Genomic DNA, 23068 nt, shown 5'->3' on the forward strand with positions numbered 1-23068 from the left:
CTCACATTTAAATCTTTCATCTATTTTGGGTTTATTATTGTATGTGATATAACAAGGTGGTCTAGTTTTATTTTTTGCATGTATCTATTCAATTTGCCCAATATCATTTATTAAATAGACTGGCTTTACTCCATTGTATGTTCTTGCTTCCTTTGTCATGAATTAATTAACCATATAGGTGTGAGTTTATGTCTGGGCTTTCTATTCTGTTTCATTGATCTATGTGTCTGTTTTATGTCAGTACCATGCTGTTTCAATTCCTATAGTTTTCTAGTATAGTTTGATATTAAATAGTGTGATACCTTCAACTTTGTTCTTTATTCCCATGGCTATTTGGGGTCTTTTGTGCTTTTATATAATTTTTAATTACTCTTTTTAGTTTTATTAAAAATCTCATTGGTATTATGATAGAAATTGCATTGAATATAGATAGCTTTGGGTAGCATGGACATTTTAATGATGTTAAGTCTTTTAATCTTTCATTTATTTGTGACTTTCAATTTCTTTTTTAATTGTCTTAAAATTTTTCTACTACAGGTCTTTTGTCTTTTATATCCTTGGTTAAATTTATTTGTAGGTATTTTTTTGATACAATTATAAATAGTTTATTTTCTTACTTTCTCTTTCTGACAGGTTGGTGTATGGAAATATAACCAATTTCTGAATTTTAAATTTGATCTTGTTACTTTACTGAATTCATTTATTAGTTCTAATAATTTTTTTGGTGGAATCTTTAGAGTTATATATATACCGTATCATGTCATTTGCAAATAATGACAGTTTTACTTCTTCCTTCCCAATTTGGATGCCTTGTATTTCTTTTTCTTGTCCACTTGCTATGGCTAAGACATTCAATACTTTGTTGAATAAAATTGTTGAAAGTGGACAACCTTGTCTTGTTCCTAATGTTAAGGAAAACACTTGTTTAGATTTTTCCCATTGAGTATGATGTCATCTGTTATTTTGTCATATATGGCCTTTATTATGTTGAGATATGTTTCCTCTATTCCCACTTTATCATAACTGTATGCTGGATTGTGTCAAATGCTTTTTCTATATCTATTGATATGATCATGTAATTTTTATCCTTTATTTTGTTTATGTGGTTTATCACCTTAATTGGTTTGCAGATATTTAATTAACCTTGCATCCCAAGTATAAATCCCACTTGTTCATGGTATATGATCTGTTTAATGTATTGCTGAATTCTATTTGCTAATATTATGTTGAAGATTTGTGCATGTATGTTCATTAGGGATATTGGCTTATAATTTTCTTTCTTTGTAGTGTCTTTGTCTGGTTTTGAAATCAGAGTAATGCTGGCCTCATAAAATGTGCTTGGGAGCCTTCCTTCTCTTGAATTTGTTGGAATATTTTGAGAAGGATGGGTGTTAATTCCTCTTTGGATGTTTGGTAAAATTCATCTGTGAAGCCATCCAGCCCAGGACTTTTTTATGTTGGGAGTTTTTTTATTACTGATTTGATTTGATTTTTAGTGATCAGTCTGTTCAGAGTTTCTGTTTCTTCTGGATTTCAGTATTTGAAAATTGTATATTTCTAGGAATTCATCTATTTCTTACAGGTTATCCAGTATGTTGGAATATAGTTGTCCAAAGTATTTTCTTATAATATTTTGTCAGTTGTCACTTCTTTTTCTGGTTTTATTTATTTGGGTCTTCTCTTTTTGTTTTATTGATGACTCTGGTTAAAAGTTTGTCAATATTGTTTATCTTTTCAAAGAACCAGTTCTTGGTTTCATTGTTTTTTTTTTTGTATTGTTCTTTTTAGACTTCTTTTGTTTATTTCCATTCTGATATTTATTATTTCTTTTTTCTACTCCCATTGGGCTTTGTTTTTCTTGTTCTAGTTCCTTTATGTATAAGATTAGATTGTTTATTTGAGATTATTATTTCTTGAAGTAAGCCTATATTGCTATGAATTTCTCTCTTAAGATTTATTTTTCTGTGTTCCATAGATTTGAGGTCATTGTGCTTTCATTTGTATTTATCTCAAAGTATCTTTTGATTTCATCTTTGATCTCATTGTTAATCCATTCATTGTTTAGTAGCCTGTTATTTAGCCTCCTTGTGCTTTTGTGTTTTTCAGGGTTTTTTTTTTTTTTTTTTTCTATAATTGATTTCTAGTTTCATACCATTGTGAATGGAGAAGATGCTTGATATGATTTCAATATTTTTAACTTTATTGAGATTTGTTTTGTGGCCTAACGTATGGTATATTCTGGAAAATATTCCATGTACACTTGAAAAGAATCTATGTCCTGCTGCTTTGGGGTGAAATGCTCTAAAAATATTGATTAAATTTATCTTTTCTAATGTGTCATTTAAGGCCATTGTTTCCTTGTTGATTTTTTGTCTGGAAGATCTATCAATGGGTATTAAAGTCCCTTGCTATCACTTATTACTGTCGCTCTGTACCTTGATGTCCATCAACATTTGCTCTATATATGTTGGTGCTCTCATATTAAGTGCATAAATGTTTACAAGGGTTAGATCCTCTTGTTGGATTCTTTATCATCATGTAACATCCTTTTTTTGTCTCTTATTATAGTCCCTTTTTTACAACTATTTTTCATTTCTATTTACATGAAATATCTTTTTTTCAGCCCTTTACTTTAAGTCTCTATGTGTCTTTTAGTCCAAAATGGGTCTCTTGAAAACAGCATAGGTATGGATCTTGTTTTCTTATTGATCCAGTTACCTTTTATCTTTTGATTAGAGCACTTAATTTACATTTAAAATGATTATTAATAGGTATGTAGGTATTGTCATTTTATTATTCATATTTATGTTCCTTTTTTTCTTCTTTTATTTATCAATTTTAATTAATTTATTTTTGTTACAGATGTTTCTCTGTTTTTCCTGTCCCCCTACTCCCAGCATTGTTGTCTATGTCCATTGGTTAGGCATACATGCGTGCAAGTTCTTTGGTTTATCTCATCCATCCCATCCCCCGCCCCCACCACTCCCCTCCTCTGAAGTTTGTCAGTCTGAACCATACTCCTTTCTATGTCTCTGGGTCTATTTTGTTCATCAGCTTATTTTGTTCATTTTATTCCACAAATAAGTGAGATCATGTGGTATTTACCTTTCTTTGATTGGCTTATTTTGCTTAGCAAAATGCTCTCTAGTTCCCTCCATGTCAAAGGACAAGAGATCTCTTTATTTATTTACTTTTTATCTTCACCCAAGGACATTTTTGCATTTATCTTTAGATAGAATGGAAGGGAGAGAGGGAGGATAAAAGAGAGAGAAACATCAATGTGAGAGACGCATCAAGTGGTTGCCACCCACACGACCCCAACTGGGGTGGGCACAAACTGCAACCGAGGTATGTGCCCTTAACAGGAACCAAACCTGGGCCTCTCTGGTCCACGGGCTGATGCTCTAACCACTGAGCAAAACCAGCAGCCAGGGCAAGGTCTGTCTTTCCTACAGCTGCATAGTTCTTCTTCTTAAAAAAGTTCCTTTAATATTTCTTATAACACTGGTTTGGTGGTGATTAACTCCTTTGGCTTTTAAAAGAAACTCATTCCTAGCTGTTCTCTTGCTCCAGGGACATCTGTATCTTAGAAATTTCTTTGCCACATAACTACTTATGCCTCCCATAGAAAGAAAGGACTTTTGAGTAGTCAAGTAATAGGAAAAAATGTTGCTATTTGTGATAAATTTGGTCCAAATCAGATGATGATAAACATGCACACAGTGCTTTCACAACTTACCAATTCATCCATTACTATTTCAATGAGGAGTTCCTATAGACCAGGCAGTGTAAAATGAAAGATGAATACAGAGCTAATGGTATGACTTGCAAAGTGAAGTCACATGTGTAGCATGATTTTTCCCCCTTATTTAAGTAGAATATCCCAACTTAATTTTTTGGTTTGTTTGTTTTTATTGTCTTTTGATGGTTTTGTTTTGTTTTTCAGATCATACTTAGACATGTCCAAAGTGATCATCTTCAGCTACCTCTTCTGGTTTGTCCTCACAATTATCTTCATCACCGGGACAACAAGGATCAGCATCTTTTGCATGGGTTACTTGGTGGCCTGCTTCTATTTCCTGCTCTTTGGGGGTGATTTGCTATTGAAACCGATAAAGAGCATACTGCATTATTGGGACTGGCTGATTGCATACAACGTTTTTGTGATTACGATGAAAAACATACTGTCAGTAAGTGGCTCCCACTGTGTAACACATTTGTGGTTTCTGTGTAAGAGTAAACGGTCTATTCAGTGGTTATTAAAAACCCATTGCCTATCATACTACTCTCTTAAAAGCCCCAAATAAGGTACTGCAAATTCAGAATTCAAGTGACCATTTATTACTCTTTAGTTTGCCATATTAAACAAAATACTTTTTTGCTTATTTCCACCATCTCAAGGTCACATGATGAGAGAATATGTATTCATAGGAATAAATTCTAAAACATATTTTATTAAGTAAAATCCTATCTCTTCTGAGGACTAATTTATCATCACTCTTACTATACTACAAAATGGCCCTTTAAAGTCATATCATGTTGGCTAAAAGCAACTCTCTTAGAAAGAGTTATAGAAGTATTAAATAAAATGAGCATAGTTCTCTATAACACTGTGTGGGGTGGGGGATGAAATGGAATAGGCTATTAAAAGCATGAATGTTTTATGTACACATGAGATGTGGGTAGACACAGAGGCAATCACAGCTTCATGGTTGCCTGTGAACACAGGCATTCTGATAAGGGCCCAACTAAGGCAACAGAGGGTTGAGGCAAACACATCCTCTTTAATCTACAAGGTTTGGCTACTTTGCTCTTAAAGTTTCATGTTCCAGAGCACAGCTTTCCCCCGACCTAGTTGATAACTCAAACTACCCCCTTGTAATCCCAAAGCCACATGAAATCTTGGAGTCCACAACAACACCAGTTAAGTTATTTGTTATATAATGATATTGAACAACAATCTTTCATGAACTGAAAGAGTTAATACATCTCCAGTTGGCCCTAACTTAAAGTTAATTCTAGTGCCTGCTACTCCCAGGCTATACCTGATAATGCATTAGAAGAACAGTGATGTAATGACTTCCTTCTTCTTCTCTTCCTAACTACTTAAAGATGAGCTCATCAGGCAGGCAATTTAACTCTGAAAGTACTTGATTTTTTTTTGAGAGGTGTGGAGGATACATCCATTGCTGTGTTTAGAGGTCTTGGAAAGTCAAGTCTATATAACAGTGAATATGTATTTGAATAACTTATTTTATCTGCAATCCATTGAAATGTTAATTTGCTAGTTGATATTAAAAGTGACTTTTATTTATCAATAAATATCTCACCAACATTTATAAGCATTTAAGGTAGTATGGGAGTTATAGGAGAGAGTATGAGACAGGATAACAGAATATCATTTCATTCTAAAGCCAGTCTGATGGTAAAAGATCCATTACTAGAAGCTGATTCCTACAACCATTCCTGGAAAATCTATGTCAACAAAGTTCGTTCATTCATTCATTCATTCTATAAGCCTATATTGCACTGTCTTTTTCTAGGCACTGGTTTATATCTTAAAGAGCTAAAAATAAATAGTACCCCAATTTTACCCTCAAAGAACTCACATTCTGAAAGGGAAGATCAACCTACTTATAATTATAATATGGTCTTTTGATGCTAATTATCACAACAGTTCAAGAAAATAAAACAAAAAAGGGGTACTTTTTTATCTTGAAGGGCTACTTTTAGATGAGTTGGGAATAGATTTCTTGGAGGTGATGCCATTTGAACCCATCAGAGAATGAAAGATTAATGGGAGGTTATCCAGGGAGACAAAGAGAGGAGAAAATTCTCAGCTTAGGGAACCTGAACAAAAGCATGGCTATGTAAGACTAAAATATGAATTTAGAAAACATGTACTAATGGTGGGTAACTGCTGATTTGAGAGCAAATTCTAATTATATTCTCTTATCTTACATGTTCCCAGGAAATATACATAATTCAGCCATCACCTTTATGTGTTGGCTTACAGTGATTCATATTTATTTAAACTTCCCCTCCTTGAAAAGTAAACTTAACATATGACAAAAAAGCATTACTGTAAGATAACCACATGCAAATCAACAAAAAAAGAATCCTTAACCCAGAGAATTGGCCAAAAATGCCTCAAAACACATACTCTGCTCCTATTCTAAGAACTATATATCATGCAGCTTATGTTGTGATGATGTCCTATCAAGTAGCATAGGTTTAATAGGTCTGATTTGTGAGGAAATAATACCAAAATAAAAGTCCTAGAGCTCAGTACTTACCCATTTACCATCACAGAGTTCAGTTTATTTCTATGATAATCAAAGATTTCCTCTTTGAAAAGAAAAGGTGCTTCCAAGTGCAGCGAACATCACATTAAAGGCACTTCCTTTACTCATTGAATTTAATTTTCACTAGGAAATGATGGTGCTCCTGAAGCATTGATAGCACTACCCCATAATGACTGTAATTTTAGGTACTGTTGGTACCTCCCACATTAGCACTGAGACTTTGTGAATTCTTGCACATGTTGAGCTCACAAAACATCAAGCATTGCCCTGGCCGGTTTGGCTCAGCGGTTAGAGCGTCGGCCTGTGGTCCTGAGAGACCCGGGTTCGGTTCCCGCTAAGGGCATGTACCTCGGTTGCAGTTTGTCCCCGGCCCTGGTCGGTCGTGCGGGTGGCAGCCACTCGATGTGTCCCTTCACATCGATGTTTCTCTCTCTCTCTGTTCCTCTCTCTCCCTCCCACTCTACCTGAACAAAAAATGGAAAAATATCCTCAGGTGAGGATAAAAAAAAAAAACATCAAGCATTTTTTTCTGGACACAGAGTTTCATAATTTGCCTTTTCCATTTGTTTTTCAGATAGGAGCATGTGGATACATTGAAAAATTGGTTAAAAATAGTTGCTGGTTGATCCAAGCCTTCAGCCTGGCTTGCACAGTCAAAGGCTATACAATGCGTAAGTATGAAAAGCGTATTTGGAAATGGAAGAACAAAAAAGGAAAGACATCTGTATTGTTCTAATTTAAAAGATGAACCAAAACATGTAAAGAAAAGAGATGAAAGTGGAGTTCAATTTGATCTCTATGTGGAGGCTATAGGATTGTACTGCATTATGAATCTATTGTTCATAACAGGAAGTGCTTCAACTCTGGATATCTTGAATTGTCATCTACAGATGTTCCAAATCCAGGCAGGTCTGAGCATTGGGTGTTGCCTGTAATAACTCCCTGAACATTTCTGAATTATGATTAGGAAGGGTTACAGATGCCCACTCAAACCTGTTGCAGTGAGAATCTTAGGTCATCAGTGTAATTCTGACTTCCAGGCTCTTCTATCCTCTGGAAGCTCATAGAACCTCAAAGTCAGGAAACAAATAGGAGTTGTAAAATTTCTTGAGTTATGCTCCCACCAGGACAGATAGAGAAGTCCCATTTCCATCTCTCTGCCTCTTGCATCAGAACCCAGGGCAAAATCACACATGGTTCTCCATGGTACCTACAATAGGGGAAACTTGAACATGATGCTCCACCACTGTGGCTGCCAATCCAGCTTATACTTTGCCGAGGATGAAGAGTCACTGTGAATTTGTTTTGACTTAGGATCAGATGTGCTGTTGAGACTCCCTCTTCTAATTGACCCCACTGTGCTGTCTACCTCTAGGTAGAGCCCATTCCCAGAGAGGGTGTTTTATTTTGTACTAGAAAATTGCCTCTGGCATTGAGACATACAGACAGTATTTCTTTATGTCCTTTGTTGGGGGTTAGAGAGAGGGTTCTTCTCTCCCTAAAAGAGAGGAATACGCAGGAGCCTTCCTTGGGAAAGAGCCCCTCCTGTACCTTACATTGTCAAGAGTTTGCTTTGTCCTCAGCCTTATATCAATGTTTATATTAGATTTGAAGCATGTGGCCTTGCTTATAAATAAATCAACTCATAAGTGAATTGATGGATCAGAATGTTGCTTTCATGCCTGTGTGATTTCCCAAGCCTGATCACACCACAGGTTTTATAAAATAACCATGAAAATAGATGTTAATTTTAATTATTTTTAATTTTTTGCCCCAGCTAATGATGATTCCTCATGTAAACTACCCAGTGGTGAAGCAGGAATTATTTGGGACAGTATATGTTTTGCATTCCTCTTGCTGCAGAGAAGAGTTTTTATGAGTTACTATTTCCTACATGTTGTGGCGGATATAAAAGCTTCACAGATCCTGGCATCAAGGTAGGGTCTTAGACTCCACTCTTCTTTCAGTTTTTGCCCCTGATCTTGTAGGTTTAAGGGTAAAGACTGGGAAGAGCACTAAATATTAAAAGGAATGCCATGTAGATAGCCAGGTGTATGATCCCCTAGACTGCTGTACCCATATTAGAGACACTGGCCAATTGAACAGTGCTATCAGTGACCTTGACAGGTAAGAATCAAAACCAAACATTAGTGAGCCGAGGTTGAAAGTAAAGCCTTGGAGGAAGGAGACTTGACTTGGAGTGGTAAACACACAATACAATATACAGATTATTTATTGTAGAATCATATACCTGAAACCTATATAATTTTATTAACCAATATCACCCCAATAAATACAATTTTAAAAAAGTAAAGTCCTGGAGACAGTGGTTGCAAGATATTTCACTATGCATGGGCAGTGATGTCAAGCTATACATAGGAAAATAGAGGGTACATGTGTTCTTTTTCTAAGATTTGAGAATGTTTGCATGCCTATAAGTAGGTTTTGATACCAGTGGAAAGGTGGAAAATACAGAAAGAGAAGAATAAAAGAAAGAATAGACTTCTTCAGGATATTGGTGGGGAAGTAACCTGAGCACAGGCAGGCCTTAGGTAGGAGAATGTCCCCATTTCCTGTGTCACTGAGAAGAGGCATCCACAAGATAGGTGGCAGGAAGTTGAGCAAATAATTGCTCATGACTTATGTTCTCTCTGGGAAGTAGGAAGCTAGGTCATTTACTAGGAGTGAAAAACTATTGACAGAATTCAAGATTTGAGAAAAGGTTAAGAAGTTTGAAATAACCACTAGAGAGGAGCAGAAGAGTTTCCAGAGAGTGTGGTGCAGTGGATAGTCGGGCAGACGTGTATATTCTGCACCTCTGATGATAGCCCATCCAAGCATACCAATGAGATTCTACAGACTTCCATTTGCCAAAATATTGTGACCTATGATAATGGGAAAGAGTTAAGGATATTAAGAAAGGTTGATGAGATCTGTGGGGACCTTTAAGTTGGCTTGAAATGTGAGAAAAAAAAAAAAAACAGAAGGGAGGGGAAGGACAAAAAGAAGAAAATCGAAGAGGGAGACACTGAAATCCCATCGGCTTGCACTCCAACTTTGTATATATTCCCTTAAGGAAACTTCAGCTCACTCCATGTCCTTTTCTGCTTATTGAGTAGAAAACTAATCTGAAGGCACATTTTGCAAATGTTCTCTGGTGGAACAACTAGAATAAAGTAAGGCGAGTAACACTTTGCTGAGGTATAACGTTCTGAGGACAGGTCTGAAGAGGTGCATGGCTTTTAATATCTTAGAAAACACAAACCATTTTGTCTTTACTGATCTCTTGGAGTTGTGAGCAGCCACTCCTTCCCTGGCAGAGGTTGTGTCGTGTTTGTCCACTTGGAAGGAGCTTCCAGACAGGGCCTTGATGCCCTACCCCACCCCCACGTCCCCCAGCCAGGAAACTTCAGTCAACAGCCCAAAAAGAGATGTTTCTAACTCAATCATTTTAGGGGAAGATAAGTAACAACAATAGAAATACTAATTTGTTCTGTGTTTCCCATTTTTCTTTAGAGGGGCTGAACTTTTCCAGGCCACAATTGTAAAGGCTGTAAAAGCAAGAATTGAGGAAGAGAAAAAGTCAATGGATCAGCTGAAAAGGCAGTAAGGATGCTTTATTTTCCTCTCCTTCTTTCCTTTTATTTTTGGTCTGTGTGATCCCATTCAGAGACACTCTCAGTTCTCAAGAAGCTTCAACTCACTGAAAATCTATTTATGTTAACTTTCACAACTTCCAAGTATTTACCTTATGTCCGATTGACTGAAAATAGAAGTCATTAAAAAGAAAAACAGCTGCAATATGGTAGAGAGGGAGCCGGCTTGGGTAAGACCAATGTCAAGTCTTAGTTCGGCTGTTTACTTTGGAAACTTGAGCAAGCCATTCACAGTCTCTGAATTTTTTTTTTCTATTTTATTTTTATTTTATTATTATTTTTTTTATCCTCACCCAAGGACATTTTTTGCATTTATCTTCAGAGAGAGCAGGAGGGAGAGAAGCATCGATGTGAGAGAGACACATCGACTGCTTGCCACCCATGCGACTCCAACTGGGGCCAGGGACAAACTGCAACCGAGGTACATGCCCTTAGCAGGAACCGAACCCAGGACTCTCTGGTCTGTGGGCTGACGCTCTAACCACCGAGCCAAACCTGCCAGGGCTACTTTTCTGTTTTAAATTAGGACTCACAATCCTACCTGAGTTTTTATAAAGATAAACCAAGTTGTCTTGGCCAGTTTGGCTCCGCGATCAAAGCGTCGGCCTGCGATCCATAGAGACCTGGGTTCGGTTCCTACTAAGGGCGCATACCTCGGTTGCAGTTTGTCCCTGGCCCTGGTTGGTCATGCGGGTGGCAACCACCCAATGTGTCCCTTTCACGTCGATGTTTCTTTCTCTCTCTTTCTTCCTCTCTCTCCCTCCCACTTTATCTGAACAAAAACAACAAAAAAAAGATGGAAAAATGTCCTTGGGTAAGGATAAAAAAAAAGATTAATCAAGTTAATAAATGAGACAGTTTATTTCCCAGTGCCAGGCACTTGGAGTAAATGATCATTACATCTGTGGGTTAAGGGAATAAATGCAGAGTTCTGACTCTGGTGAGATCTTTAGATAGAGTATAATCCAGTCTCTTTGGGAAGAAATTGATGTCCCATGATATTAGATAATTTAAAATTCACAACTAACTACAAGGAGCACTAGAAACACAACCCATATTGTTCTATATTCACATCAACATTCTGGAGAAGTCAAGTAATGGACTGACATCACCCAAGAGATTTAAAATTCTGAATTTTAAGGAGTTTTTATTTGTTTGTTTTCAACACATTATAAAGAATTTTCTTAGAGTGAAATATACAGTAATGAATGGAACTTCATGTATTTGTGTGCCAGGTTTAAGAGATGATGGCTTAGAATTCAGAAGCTAGCCACTTTGTCCAAGAAAATGGAGACACTCTACAAGAAAAATCCCCGAGTTTGCTTAAACTGCTTCATTTCATTCTGACCTCATTTTTACCCATGCAAAAATAATTGCTAGTATAAATTACACTATCCCATGGCATGGTTATTTTCACAATCAAAGATATGAGCTGCATGGTGAGGCACATTGTAACTGTTGCTATTGTTGTTTCTAATTATGTAAATCAACTCTACAGAAATAACAAATCTGGACCCACATTTAGAATGTGTTCCTGTAAATGAGGCCTGTTACTATAATTCACTTCATGGAATTTTTTTTCATTTGCTTAAGTGATAGAAAAACAGAATAAAAAAATAAATAAATAAAGGCAATCATCATTGCAAAAGACAAACTGAAATGTTGTTTTAGCTGCACAAAGCAGAAATTATATTTAAATCAGTTTAAAAACTTGAGCAATATATCCAGAATTTTAAGAAATGAAATTAAGCAATGAAACATTTCAGGAGGGAAGATCTAGGAAACAGAGTTCAACATTGCAGTTCCTAAATAGACTTCCTAAATTCGCAGACAAAATAAAGGTACTAAATCAACAATTAAAGATGCAAAAATACATTTTTTCCAGAACCAATAAAAATTACATTTGAAATAGAGAAGAGGTATATGCTGTAACAGAATACTTATGAACATTTGAGGAACAACATGCTATTTACAAAACAGTTCTCAAGTTCATATATTTTTTCATTTGATGTTCACAACAACTATGTAAAGTAGACAAATAGATTATAAAAAATGCAAAGCTTGGGCCCTGGCGAGTTTGGCTCATCGGCCTGTGGACCAGAGAGCCCCGGGTTCAGTTCCCATTAGCGGCATGTACCGCCCCCCTATAAAAAGCAAAGCTTGGAAGAATAAAGTACTTATATTTCATAATAGGCTGTGTTCAGAATGGCTATGGTACAAGGTGTAAGTGGACATAAAGTATTGCATATCAGATTTTAGCATAATTATTATTGGTCATATTATTAAGACTAGCATCTGTGTAGTGAAAATTGACATGGGTATATATAAAAAATATGGAAATACTTGTTTCTAATAAGAAACCATTTACAACTTCCAAATATTGACCACTTTGCTTATGCTTCTAGCTATATACATAAAAGTATAAACCCAAAGTATGCATATGATATCTGCGGATGTGTTCTTGGCATTGCTGCTGTTCTTGTGTCTTACAGGATGGATCGCATTAAGGCCAGGCAACAGAAATACAAAAAGGGTAAGGAGAGGATGCTGAGCTTGACCCAGGAGTCAGGGGAAGGCCAAGACATCCAAAAACTCTCTGAAGAGGATGATGAAAGTATGTTGAAACATTTCCTTCTTACTCAAGTACCTTGACGTTGAATAATAGCATGATATTGGGTGGGGCTGTAGAAAAACAAAAATGTTACTTTTCATTCTGCCAATATTATAAATGTATTTTTTTAATTTAAGTTTTACATTCACAATGGGACACCTATATTTGTTTCATAAGTACCTATTTAATGGATCTATGACTTGACAAGTATCTTCTCTTTAGCAAGACAATTTAATCAACTTATAAACTACCTTCTGTTTCACGGATGTGTTTCTGAAGAAAATGGGCATAAAATTGCTTTATTTGTTCCTTTAGGGAAGATATTTCAGATATGTAATCTATTATAATCTTTGATTTCTGTAAATTTTATATGAAAACTAAGTGTGTATGCATATTTTATGTAGTGTCTAAATAATGGTAGTTAAAACATTTCATTTTATTGTCTGTTCCAATGAAACTTAAGATGAAATATATATTTATTATATCTAATAAATATAATATATCCAATTAAGTTTAAAAGTTCTTATAGATGTTTGCATGCTTTTCTATTTAAAGGAATGGAGAAATAATGCATGATAGTATCTATTAATTACCAGTAAATTTATATTTTTTCAACCATGTATTAAAATAATCACAAGAGAAATGTCTGGTTATGGGAATATATGCATTTTTTTTATCCTCACGTAAGGACATTTTTGCATCTATCTTCAGACAGAGTGGGAGGGAGAGAGAGGGAGGAAGAGAAAGAGAGAAACATCTATGTGAGATAGGCATATCTATTGGTTGCCACCTGCAGGATCCCATTCAGGGCCGGGGACAAATCGCAATTGAGGTCCATGCCCCTAGTGGAAACCGAACCTGGGACTTTCTGGTCCAAAGGCCGATGCTCTAACTGCTGAGCCAAACTGGCCAGGGTGGAATAAATGCATTTTAACAAATTATTTGCCACTAAATTGTTCTATGAATTTTGGGTAATGCTTCTTTTCTGTTAATTCAAAAAAGAATTCAGTGTGAAATGCATTTTAGACAGATAATACCTTATTTTTATGTTTTTTTCCTATGTTACTAAAAAGAAAATGAAAATGTGGCATAATGTTAATATAGCACAGTATTTATCTTGTGAAATCAACTGCTAATACATGTAAACTTTACAGATTTGATATAGTTTCCTTTCCTGACCTCTTATGTACTTTTACAACTTATCTAGATTTTGACAATTGAGTTGTTAAAGCGTGGTTTTCAAATTTTGTTTTCTCACTTTATAATAATTAATATTTGGACATATTTTATTTTAGGAGAAGCAGACAAACAGAAAGCCAAGGGCAAAAAAAAGCGGTGGTGGCGGCCTTGGGTTGATCATGCTTCCAGTAGGTTTTCTTGATCCTCTTACAATTTCATCAATTCTAATCCTTATATCCTTGACCAGAATTCAGGCGTCCCCATGGCCTATGTGTTTTAATGCATGGTTTGATCCTTGTGACTTGATAGGGGGTCAGGGTATATAGGAAAATTGTGATATGGATGGCTCTCTGAACCTTTACACAGAATCTTTCAGAGAAAATAGCTGATTACATGCTGGCTGAAGAAAGCCAAATGTGTGGCTTACATACTCCTGAGCACCATTTATGGGCTCAGAAAGGGAAGAATAATTGACTACTATGTTATCCACTTCTGAGGTCTAGAGCTCTGCTAATATGTATTTGTTTTAAGACTTAAAATCCTTAGTCAAAGTAAGTTTCTTTTCCTCCTGGGACTCTGATTTAAGGATAATCATTACGTTTAAAGTGTTTGTGACCCTCTTTGTAAGGCACTAGGCATGGATACCAGTGAGCCTCCCCTACCCTAATTCCCAGAGCTTTGATTTTATTCGCATGTAAGGATGTTTTGCAATTTATTAAATATAAAAATGAGGACAACTTAAAATGCATTTACTTTTTTAAAGTGCTTCCCTAGTTTCAAAAAGGCTCTGAAACTACATTTCCAATCCAGTTCCCAGCATATGGCCCCCAGAGCCACCTGCAGCTCAGCCATGACCAATTAAGAGCAAAGTCAGAAAACAGTTTTTGAAAAGCAGAACTTGATAGCCACATAGAATTAGTGCTTTCCCCTCTTGGTCATACAAAGATAATGAGAAATTATGGGACTCTGTGGCTATATTTGTTGTGCTTAGCAAAGGAACTATCACCCACTATTGGCCAATGGTATTTTAATGGAATAATCCACTTGAGTCTAGCCCTCCTTAAATGTATTAGAATATTAAATAATTATTAATTATTTTGAAAATTACTTGTAATATCTTCAGTCTTTTAGGTTTTATACTGTATTTCACTAATTGTAGCTAATATAATCAGGTAAGGAATATCACCAAGGCCCATAACATCACATGATGATGGGAGGGGCTCCACTAACAGATATTTAGAATCACTAGAAAATCAAATTGATCAGAATCATTTTCCATACCTAATTCTAAGTGTCACCTACATCTGATATTGGTTTCTCTAATTTTAGAAATAACTTTTTGAACTCAGTAAGCCAATTTAATAAAGCAATACTCAAAATTTGCTCAGTATATGTGGATGTTATTAAATTTAATCCCAAATATTAAATTTTAACATCATGGCAAAAAAAAAAAAAAAAACCCATCAGTTATAAAGAGTTTTATTTTATTTGCTGCCCAAGTCAAAAGACAAAGATACAAGTTGAAATTCTGTGTGACTCTTTAATATATTGTCCATTGGTATGTTAGTCATGTTAACAATCTAATAATGCATTGCACTCTATGCCTATTTCTATCAAGTCACAAGTAAACTATGCCTATCTTTCTGTTTTTAAAGGGTCCTTTGCTAGTTTAGACAGACCTATCCATTTCAAAATTGTGTCATACTAAATGTTTTATTCTTTCAGCTGGGGTAAATTCCCATTGTAATCATTTGTGGTTGTATTTTCTTTCTCATCTAAATATTGCATTTTGGAAAGATTTGGATATGGTCTTTGATAATCATCTTACAAGTTGGGAATAATTCAAAGAACTTTCTATGAAGGGTATTGTCTTTAGATTTTCTGATTCATTTCACCCTCATTATATAAAGTTCTTAAAGAAGATGGGTATTAAACTAAATGTGCCTTGTTACAATACCTTATGGTGCAATAATGCATGAATGTGTGCAATCCATAGATTGGAATCAGATTCTGAGCATGGTGGTAATATTTTTCTACAAAAAGTGTTTCCTTTACAAGCTTGTAAAGAAAGGAAAGGAATAAATATGTGGTTTATTTTTTAGGCTATGACAAGCTCCATAATGTATCTTCAGATCTGGAAGCACTTATTTCTTTAAAAGTCACTGGTCTTTTAAATAGATATTTCTTAGCGGTGTCAAGCATAAAAATAAGTGTAGTTGGAATATCCTTTTGTAAATCCATTGACAATGTAATTATGTTGCTATATTTTTCATATTATTGGTAAGCATTCAATATCTTAACATAGATTTCAGGTGACAAATCTCTCACTTCCATACCTATGTGCACACATATGATTGCATTATTGCTGTTCAATGATACCTTCCTTTTCAGTGCAGTATGTCTTCATGTCACTTCAGTACTGTCTAAGTCAATGCCAAATCTCACTTTATTGTTAACTATATGAAATAAAATGCCCAGTTTCAGGAACTGGGATTTTAAAAGTTATTTTCATGCTTAATCATTCAGCAATAACATCAACATCCATAATATGTATCTGGAAACTGGCTAGAGGCAGGGTCTCTATCTGAACTAACAAAGCTCTTCCTTTACAAGAGCTTTGCTACTCATTCTTGGCAGATAGCTCTAAAGAAAATATCCTTTGTTACTTTCCTAATTTTATTTCAGTAACATTTTATTAAAGAATAGAAAATTTTTAGCATCGTTCTTGTTTTAATGTGTTAATTCTACTTCTCACTTACAAATTGGTAGTTTTTTAAATTATAAAATCAATGTTATGACTACTTTAGATAAAAATTACTTGGGCTCACAGTGTCCACATGGATAAAAGTTATAGAAGGTATGATTGAATAGAATTTAAGCTACTATTGATTTTAGAGACTATAATGAGGGTAAAATGCTTGATCTTATACTCTGTTTTTACCAAATGACCATGTGACGTATAGTCCATGTAACTTTCCTGCACATCTCTGAGCTTACATGAAGGCATTACTTTAATGGTCTTCTCACTGTCAAACGTAATGCTGTAACTTTGGTTTGTTCTTGCTTACTCTTACCTTATGTTATATTGCATTTATTTCCTCAGGCCTGGACCCAGTACTCTGGGCCTGGTTCTTTCTTGAAAACAAAAATAACAAATCACAGTGCTTCTGTTCAAGGATATAAGGCCCAATTCATTCACTCTGTGTCTTCATGGATGGAGGCCTCAGATACGTCTGAAGTCAGGGGCAAAATTATTTACCTTTTGACCATGTTGGTGATATTCAAGTAACTAGTTTTAAACAAGCCAAGGTTTTCCATTACCTTACAATATTTAAGTCCAAAATATAACTGAACACATCATGTTATGTTATCCAAAACACAACTCAGCATTTGAAGACGTGAACATAACTTGAAAGTATTAATGTTTTCCTGCAATGATGGTACAGTTCTTGTAGCATCAGAAATGTATGTGCTGGGTCTCTTGTCTCTGATAAACTTAAAATAATAACAAACTGATAAAAATCTGATCCTCAAATTTCTTTAAACCTCTGGACATTTCAGCTTTTCTAATCCTAACTCTTAGCACAGTAATATGTTCTTGCAGGGAAAGTATTAAGCAAGGCAAGGATGATCTATACTGTTTGTGCTTTGTGTCTTATGCTCAGTACAGGTCTCCTCAAATTTCAGTAAGTGCCTGGGGAGCTCCTGGTTGACCAGAAGCCTAACAGCACTAAACTGCATGGACCATGTCTGCTGTGCTTCAGTCTGTCCCATGCTATGTGCAGAAACAGCCAGAGTGGCAGTGGCGTTATTGTGGTTGTGTTCTTTTTTTAATGTTACCTGCCCATTTCCTCCTCATGGCAATGTGTTATTAAGATAAAAAACGTGTATTTCAAATGTCTTGCCATATGTGTTATGTCCCTTGTGCCACGTGTGGAGAAGCCAGGTCTGCACAGTATAGAGTGAAGTGGAGGGTTGGTCACACTGATTCTTGGTCCTGAATCTTCATGATTGGCTTGTCTACAAAGTTTGGACCCATTCAGACAACACCAAGCCTTCCACTTTACTTTGGCCTTGTCTAAAGGACCAGAATTGCTGAATTGTTAAATAGTATTCAGTTATTGTGGCCATCTTGGTAACAAAATTGGTTGCTGCAGAGTTGGTCTGATGCATCTGTGAAAAATTTACAATGAAGAAGGAAGAAAACACCAGATCAGCCCAGTAGTGGCCAATTCTCTTACATGGCCTAAACAAGGCCTTGTGCTCTGTAGACCTAGTCATGCCAACAACATGTAGCATAGCCCAGAATGAATCCTCTTCATTTCTTGTTTTTTCCTTCCTACCAACATCTCTTGCTGTGATCCTTTTATGGACAATTTATGTGTATCTTTGGGGGGCATTTCATTAATAATCCCCTGACTATCTTGTATGTCTTTCAAGAAATAAGTAAATATTTTGTTTTGCTTAGTGGTCAGGAGTGGAGACTATTATTTGTTTGAAACGGATAGTGAAGAGGAGGAAGAGGAAGAATTAAAAAAGGAAGATGAAGAACCTCCCAGAAAGTCAGCTTTCCAGGTAATTATGGGATTTGAGAGATCATGTTCTTTGCTAGTTGGGTTTTCTTTTTGACAGATTGTGAGTAAAAGCCTAGACTTCTTTTACCATATTCATATGTGTTATAGCTCCCAGAAGCTTCTGAGCTACATCTGAAATTGTTTATTTCTCATTAAACTAATGTTGCTTACTCTCAGCATTGCCATAATTACTACCATACAAGAACACTGTTCCAGTCAGGTCTTCATTCATTTGCATCAAAAATTGTTCTGATGCCCAGCTGGTGTGGCTCAGTGGCTGCACATCTACCCATGCACCAAGAGATCACCAGTTTGATTCCCAGTCAGGACACATGCCCAGGTTGTGGGCCAAATTCCCAGTGGGGGACATTCAGGAAGCAGCCAATCTATGTTCTCTCTCATCAATGTTTCTCTCTCTCCCTCTCACTTCCTCTATCTCTAAAAATCAATAAAGGAAAAAAAAAATTGTTCTGATGCCCTGGCCAGTATTGTTCAGTGATTAGAGCATCAGCCTGCACACCGAAGTGTTATGGATTCGATTCCTGGTCAAGGGCAAGTACCTGTGTTACAGGTTGGCAGGTTGGATCACCAGCCCCAGCTGGGGGCTCTTATGGGGGCAACCAATTGATGTGTCTTTCTCACATTGATGTATCTCTCTCTCTCTCTCTCTCTTTCTCTCTCTCTCTCTCTCTCTCTCTCACCCCCTTCTCCCTCCCCCACCTCCCTCCCTCCCTTCCACTATCTCTAAAAATAAGTGAATAAATATCCTCCTGTGAGGGTTAACCAAAAAAAAAAAAAAATTCTGATGCTATAAACAAAAAATATTAAACTTCCTTGGGTGAACTTTACTTTTCTGTTTCAAGTAGGAGGTAAAGAAGACTTCTCTGGACTTGCCTTGGATTTCTTGAGTGGACTTATATTTTGATATATAGAATAGTTGATCATTAAAATAAAATACTTGTTTTTTTTTTTAAAAAAAACACACGGTCATTTAAATGTTACTTTGTTTTGAAAAACAGTTTTATTTGTATTGCTAAAGATTTGAGAGTTTACTGAAATAATGAAAGTATCTAGCACAGATCTGATTTTTTCAGCTCAACTGCCTTTTGTTTTTCAGCACCTGCTGTACCATTCTCTGTCATATAGCTCATTAGCCTAAGTATAGTATACTTAATGCTACCTAAACATGATGATTTGTCAGAAGAGTTACATATGGAATGAAAGCTTGGTATATATTTATATGTATATATATTTTAGGAAGGAGCCACATATTAGGAGCTATTTTCCATTTGTTGTACTACAAGCACCTAGATTACAGGATGTGTCCTGGAAGAGGCCAATGTCGGTTTGCTGGCCAGGTCTTCTCAAGCTCGCAGTTTACATCCATTTGTTTTCCCAAGACATGGAAGAACTAAAGTATTCACGGAGACACCTTGCTCTGACGCTTTCTCACTGGCCCCATTGCTAACTGGTGTGTTCCTAGATGACTGTGTCTGTGTGCATGTGTGAAGCTGGCTTGTCAAATACTAATGACTTGACTTGTTTATTTTTATTCTAATGCCTTTTATTCTAACTCATCATGCAGCAAAGGAGAGACCATGATTTTATTCAGTACTTTTATGAATTACTTGCAACAATTGATTAGTTTCTTTATTTCTAACATATAAGCAGAGCACATTTTATTCTAGCTTCAATGACTGGCACTTGAACCTAGTTGATGTAATTGTACAGGCAAACTCATACTGACATCATATATTAAATTATTAGTCTTTGTTTTTTTCTACTAACTACTCTTGCTTTGTCCTTCTTTGTAGAGAGCTATTGGGAAGTTTGCATCCGCCCTTTTAGCCTTGCCAAAGTCTGTCATTAAACTTCCCAAAACTATTCTTCAGTATTTAATCAGAGCTGCAAAGGTATTTGAAGTTTTACTGATGTGTGCTGTGTGACTCTCTGCTCCGTAGACCTTTAGACAAGCCGACCCCTGTTGCTACATCTGCATTTTCCCTGTTCTATAGATCTCACAAAGAAGGAATTATAAGACTTTAAGTGTTATACAAACTTTTCCGCAGAATTCTGAGAAGCCTAATTTTATATTACTTGATTCTTATTTTTCTGTTGATACCAGAGACTATCAAAAAATAGAAAGAGAAACTGCAGATATATATCTACTTTCTGTCCTTTTTGTAGTTTTGACTAAGTCACATCTCACTTTAAAGGGGTCACATCTGGTTGCATGCATCATTTATGATGTGTGAAAAGAGTAATATTTTTCTCAGAAAGCTGGTTAAGTTATGAATAAGCTAATAAAAGATTCGGTTTGATCCACCTCCTTTTTGGCTTCCTGTTAAGTCTCCATCTTCCTAAACTGGGCGTCATTTTCCATTTCTCATTCAGAATTCGGTCTCTCTCCTCACGGGATGGTGCCGCCGTGTGAGTTGGTGCAGCGGCTCCTTCCCAGGTGCTCAGGGACAGTGTTGAATCAGCATCACATTCAGCTACCCATGCTGCTGTCACTTCATTACTGACAATCACAGGCAATGAATTCTTGTATTTAATGAAGCTGTTTCTCCTGACTTAATCTGAGGCAGACAATACTCTCAGGTCTCCATGCTCTTTGATGTTAAGCAAATGCTTTGGACAGTGATCAAGATCAGTGTTTCTCACATTTTACCTGGGGATCTTATTTAAATGCAAGGGATCTTATTTAAATGCAAGTTATTTAAATTCAGCAGGCCCTCAGTGGGGCCTTAAATTCTGCATTTCTCTCAAGCTCCTGGGTGAAGCCCAAGCAGCTGGTTCACCTTGAATAGCAGGATCCAGTACTTTAGGTTCCTACCATTTTTTAAATGTCAGGATTCTGATTTTTAGTCTAATATTCACTGGTGTCACTTCCCTAGGATTCCTTTTTTTTTTTTTTTTTTTGGTCTTTTATGACTACCATACGAATCTCTTCATCACATAAGAGAATTTCTATGAAAGATTACAAGGACAGTTTATGAAACTTAACCAACTTCAGTGGAGAATCTTCACATCAGTGAGGTTCTCTCCTGTTTTAAAGATTAAATTCTTTTTGGTATAATAAGTTTTCAGTAAAATGAATTCCATTTTCCTTAACAGATATGATAAAATTTAAGATAAAGTTGGGAATACAGTGGCAGTGCAGTTTGGAGACACTAAAGGTCATTTAAATACATCCCCATGCATTTTCTACTTATGGTTAGTGGTACTCATGTCTGATTCCCTAGAGATCCATCAAAGGGATGATAGCTACAGCTACCAGGTAAGAATCAAGAAGTTTCAGTAAGAAATGGAATGTTTCTTCCTCCACCTTCATTATCAACTTTTTCCTGAAACAGTTGGACTTAAGCCAAACTGACCCTCTATCAGATGTTCCTGGAACTATCAAATGTTTTTATTTCTAAACATCAACATTAGGATAATATACCTACAAATAAGGAGTGTCATGTGATTCTTTCCCCTCCTTCCTTCCCTCTTATTTACATTATCCAAATTCTCATCTCTATAAGAAAGAACTGATAGACTTAATCATTGAGGTGTCATATGTAAAACCAGGAGTTTCCTTTAAATACAGTCTATTTCAATGCCTCTTACCCTTTCTACAGGACCTCTTCAGTTTGAGTCTAAGCACTTCTTTCTCCCGTACTCACCCTCCTGCCCAAAGGTTTCATTTTCTTTAAAACAAAAACATCCTTCCAGTTGTGTACTTGTTACATTCACAGATCTTGATTTATTATTATTTTTTATTTTGGGAATTCTTACACTCTCTAAAAGCAATTTTCTAATAATATTTTAAAATAAAATATCACCATATTTTGCTGTTAACCCTGAAAATTTATTTACGTTTAGCAGAATAGATATTTTTAAAAGAATCAGTATTTTGCAGAAGCAAGTTTGCTTATTAATGTACTAAACCTCAGAGACATTCTTGAGAGACTTCCCAATTAACATGATTAATAAACATCTGCTATAAATTCCTATATTTGGTTCTTCTCCTTCAAATTCCAGTTTATCTCATTTTTCAAAATGTTTTAGGGTGTAAAATAGGATATATTTTTGACTCCGGGGCTTATTATTCAGAAATAATATAGTTGTTATATTTACATTTATTGCACTTAAGATTCAGATTTCTCCCAGTGAGAAGAAATGTTCTTTCTTAGTAACCTGTGACCTTTACTTTTCCATATATGGAAACATTGAATCCCTTTTGAATTTTACTGACAATGCAGTGCCCATGGTTTCCTTAAACTATGTTTTTCAAAGAGTCCAGAAATCTGAACATTGCATACAATAAAATGAAAGTGTCTGGGTCTACACGCACCCCTGTGAAACATTCCTTTAACTTTACGATAACAACAGAAAACCCAGCTTCCCTGAGACCAGGTGTGTCTGTGGGTGCATGAGGAGCATGCCTGCTTGGCTTCGTGGTTCTAGGTGGCTGACTTTGTTTATCAAGGTTTTCTTTTTCCTCTTTCTGCATGACTTGGGAAACAATCGGTCGGTGGGCTGTTCATAATGGGTCTATTGTGGTTATCAGTTAAAATATACTAACGCAACTATTTTCAGCTCTTGAATGAAAATGACAAAAGGCAACCAAAAGCACGGGTTTTCCTTCCATACCATCCAAAATAACTTAATCTTAATGTCACATTATTTTTCCTCTCCAAATACTAATCAATCTTCAAAGCCCTTTCTCAAGTTGCTGGTAATAGCTGTTGTTCACAA

The 23068-nt window shown here is 35.9% G+C and overlaps 1 protein-coding gene across 1 annotated transcript in view; it reads left to right on the forward strand.

Annotated features, from left to right (window-relative positions):
- Positions 1-23068, forward strand: part of PIEZO2 (piezo type mechanosensitive ion channel component 2) — a 586652-nt gene that overhangs the window by 502717 nt on the left and 60867 nt on the right. The window contains exons 28-35 of the mRNA XM_036245071.1: positions 3947-4190; positions 6880-6976; positions 8083-8242; positions 9822-9911; positions 12454-12575; positions 13868-13939; positions 18220-18326; positions 20140-20238. Of these exons, the coding sequence (XP_036100964.1) occupies positions 3947-4190; positions 6880-6976; positions 8083-8242; positions 9822-9911; positions 12454-12575; positions 13868-13939; positions 18220-18326; positions 20140-20238 (991 nt within the window). The remainder of the gene's footprint in view (positions 1-3946; positions 4191-6879; positions 6977-8082; positions 8243-9821; positions 9912-12453; positions 12576-13867; positions 13940-18219; positions 18327-20139; positions 20239-23068) is intronic.

This window comes from Molossus molossus, unplaced genomic scaffold, assembly GCF_014108415.1.
Source record: "Molossus molossus isolate mMolMol1 unplaced genomic scaffold, mMolMol1.p scaffold_m16_p_6, whole genome shotgun sequence".
NCBI classification, from domain to species: Eukaryota; Metazoa; Chordata; class Mammalia; order Chiroptera; family Molossidae; genus Molossus; species Molossus molossus.